Here is a 1,965-nt window from a genome sequence, read left to right as displayed (position 1 = left end):
TGTCTTGGTGAATGATGACAATAATATCATCAAATACGTATATATTAATCACTTGAATGGAAATAGAGAAAGTGACACACAATGATAGATTGAAAAACCAGGAGTTCCTTGTTCTGTATCAAACTCAAATGCAATCAAAGTTCTAAATTTTCCAAAAGATAAAAGCAGAAATAATGAATAATTTTGGAAGTATTGATTCCCAATTTCTCACGAAGGGCATAGAGGACATTTAGGTCCACAACATCGCCTATAAATTCTGGGAGTTTGTTCAATTCTTTCCTACATTCATACTCAGCAACCGAGCTTCGCCTATCGCAACCAAGAGCAATAATCTGTTCTCCTTACTCTTTGCGTAAAAATATGGCTACAGTGGTAGCCAACTTTCCAATGCCTGTGACAGCCAAGTGCCAAAAAAAGGAATTGGCAAACAACTACAGTAAGTTTCAGTCTCTGCCTTTGCATTCATGCATTTATATCTATTTTCCTAATATTCAGCATTTATATTTTCTTCATACTGAAATGTTCGTTTCTTAATGGATATCAGTCAAGCAATTCCAGTCTGCCGAAGTCGATGCTATACTGAAGCAAGCTGGAGAGGTGAACTAAATGATACTCCCAGATCTAATTTACCTTGACTGTTTTGTCTATTGTTTTGACTAGATTCTAGGATATTGCTGAATTACATTAAAATTCCTTCAACCTTGTTACGAGGTTCTATAATTGTAACTCCTAAACTTTCAATCTCTGCATGTCAGACATTTTTTTTTTTTTTTTATGGGAGAGAAAGATTTGCTTCTTAATTTTGTTTGATTGAGTTTCTGCCAAGTGTTCCGATTATTAGGATCTAAAATTATTCTGAAGCTTTTTGTATTACACCTTGCAGAGCAAATTAATTGTGCCTGGTGGCTGGATTCCAGTGAACCCTCTAGACCCTCACATTCAAGAGCTCGGAAGATTTGCAGTGAATGAGCACAACAGGCAGACCAGAGACAAGCTGGTGTTTGTGGCAGTGGTTGCCGGCTTAAAGAAACCCGTTGAATTAGCCACTCTCTACTGGCTCATTATTGAAGCTAAGGATCGCAACGGCAATCAAAATATCTACAAAGCACTGGTTCAAGAAACTGATTTGGAGATGAAGAAACTCTTATACTTCGAGGAAGTGGCGCCGCCCGTGAACTGAGAACAAGGACTGAGGATTATGTAAAGTATCTACCGTGTGCTAAAATAAATATGGATGTTTCAGATGTAATGCTGAGATGTTGAAAAAGGTGCATGTCTGCCACCACAATGCACTTTGTACACTTTGTATATATTAAATAAATAAAACATTGCACCCTGTTTGAGTACTTTGTATACTTTGCTTCGCCATTGATTCTCTCTTCGGGGGGAAGGTGGGAATCCCACCATTTCGTAGAAATGGTTTTACTGAACTTCTTGTTATCCAATCACCATTTGTTTCTAGTTTAGTCTATAGCTTATACACTTGTAGACTCGGATACTTGAACGTTGGGAATTTCACGTTATCATGGAACATGGGCGGAGCCTTGTTGAGTTGACGATGGGCAATTACCCCTAGTCAACTGTGACAAATTCCTATACTTGGCTTGAAAGGCTTTAGAATTTTTAATCTTATCTTGCATTTGCACCCACTACAACAAAAAAAGGCATTAGCGACAACAATTTTAGCAAGAAATAGAAGGCTTGATGCTGTTAAAATTCAGCAAGGGCAAAGACAAGACCTCACCAAAGATTGGAGTCATCCTATACCCAGTGAGGACAAGGACTTTTCTCGCTTAAAATTCTCGCCAAAAAGAGTGCGGGAAAGCTTCCCTCCAAATACTGATTCTAGTGAGCCAAAGTTTTTATGTTATTGGCGAGAAATCAAGGGATTGCTGCTTATGTATCCTCTTTTGTGAGGATGTGTTCTTGCAAGCATGTTTGAGCAATGGAGAGGACGTGGCCTTT

At 38.4% G+C, this 1,965-nt stretch overlaps 1 protein-coding gene across 1 annotated transcript; it reads left to right on the top strand.

The window, feature by feature from the left end:
• Window positions 1–235: 235 nt before the first annotated feature.
• Window positions 236–1,353, top strand: LOC113740805 (cysteine proteinase inhibitor 1-like). Its single transcript, XM_027268324.2, has 3 exons — window positions 236–436; window positions 545–597; window positions 884–1,353. The coding sequence occupies exons 1-3, from the start codon at window positions 361–363 to the stop codon at window positions 1,178–1,180; spliced, it is 426 nt and encodes a 141-aa protein (XP_027124125.1). The 5' UTR covers window positions 236–360; the 3' UTR covers window positions 1,181–1,353.
• Window positions 1,354–1,965: the final 612 nt, after the last annotated feature.

Source organism: Coffea arabica, chromosome 4e (genome assembly GCF_036785885.1).
Source record: "Coffea arabica cultivar ET-39 chromosome 4e, Coffea Arabica ET-39 HiFi, whole genome shotgun sequence".
Classification (NCBI taxonomy): Eukaryota; Viridiplantae; Streptophyta; class Magnoliopsida; order Gentianales; family Rubiaceae; genus Coffea; species Coffea arabica.
This window is presented reverse-complemented; position numbering and strand designations above follow the sequence as displayed.

Excerpts from the sequence above, each read along its gene's own strand:
- LOC113740805 (XM_027268324.2), top strand. The coding sequence starts at position 361 with ATGGCTACAGTGGTAGCCAACTTTCCAATGCCTGTGACAGCCAAGTGC. Across the intron at positions 437-544 it reads GGAATTGGCAAACAACTACA|TCAAGCAATTCCAGTCTGCC; the intron begins GTAAGTTTCAGT and ends AATGGATATCAG. Across the intron at positions 598-883 it reads TACTGAAGCAAGCTGGAGAG|AGCAAATTAATTGTGCCTGG; the intron begins GTGAACTAAATG and ends TACACCTTGCAG.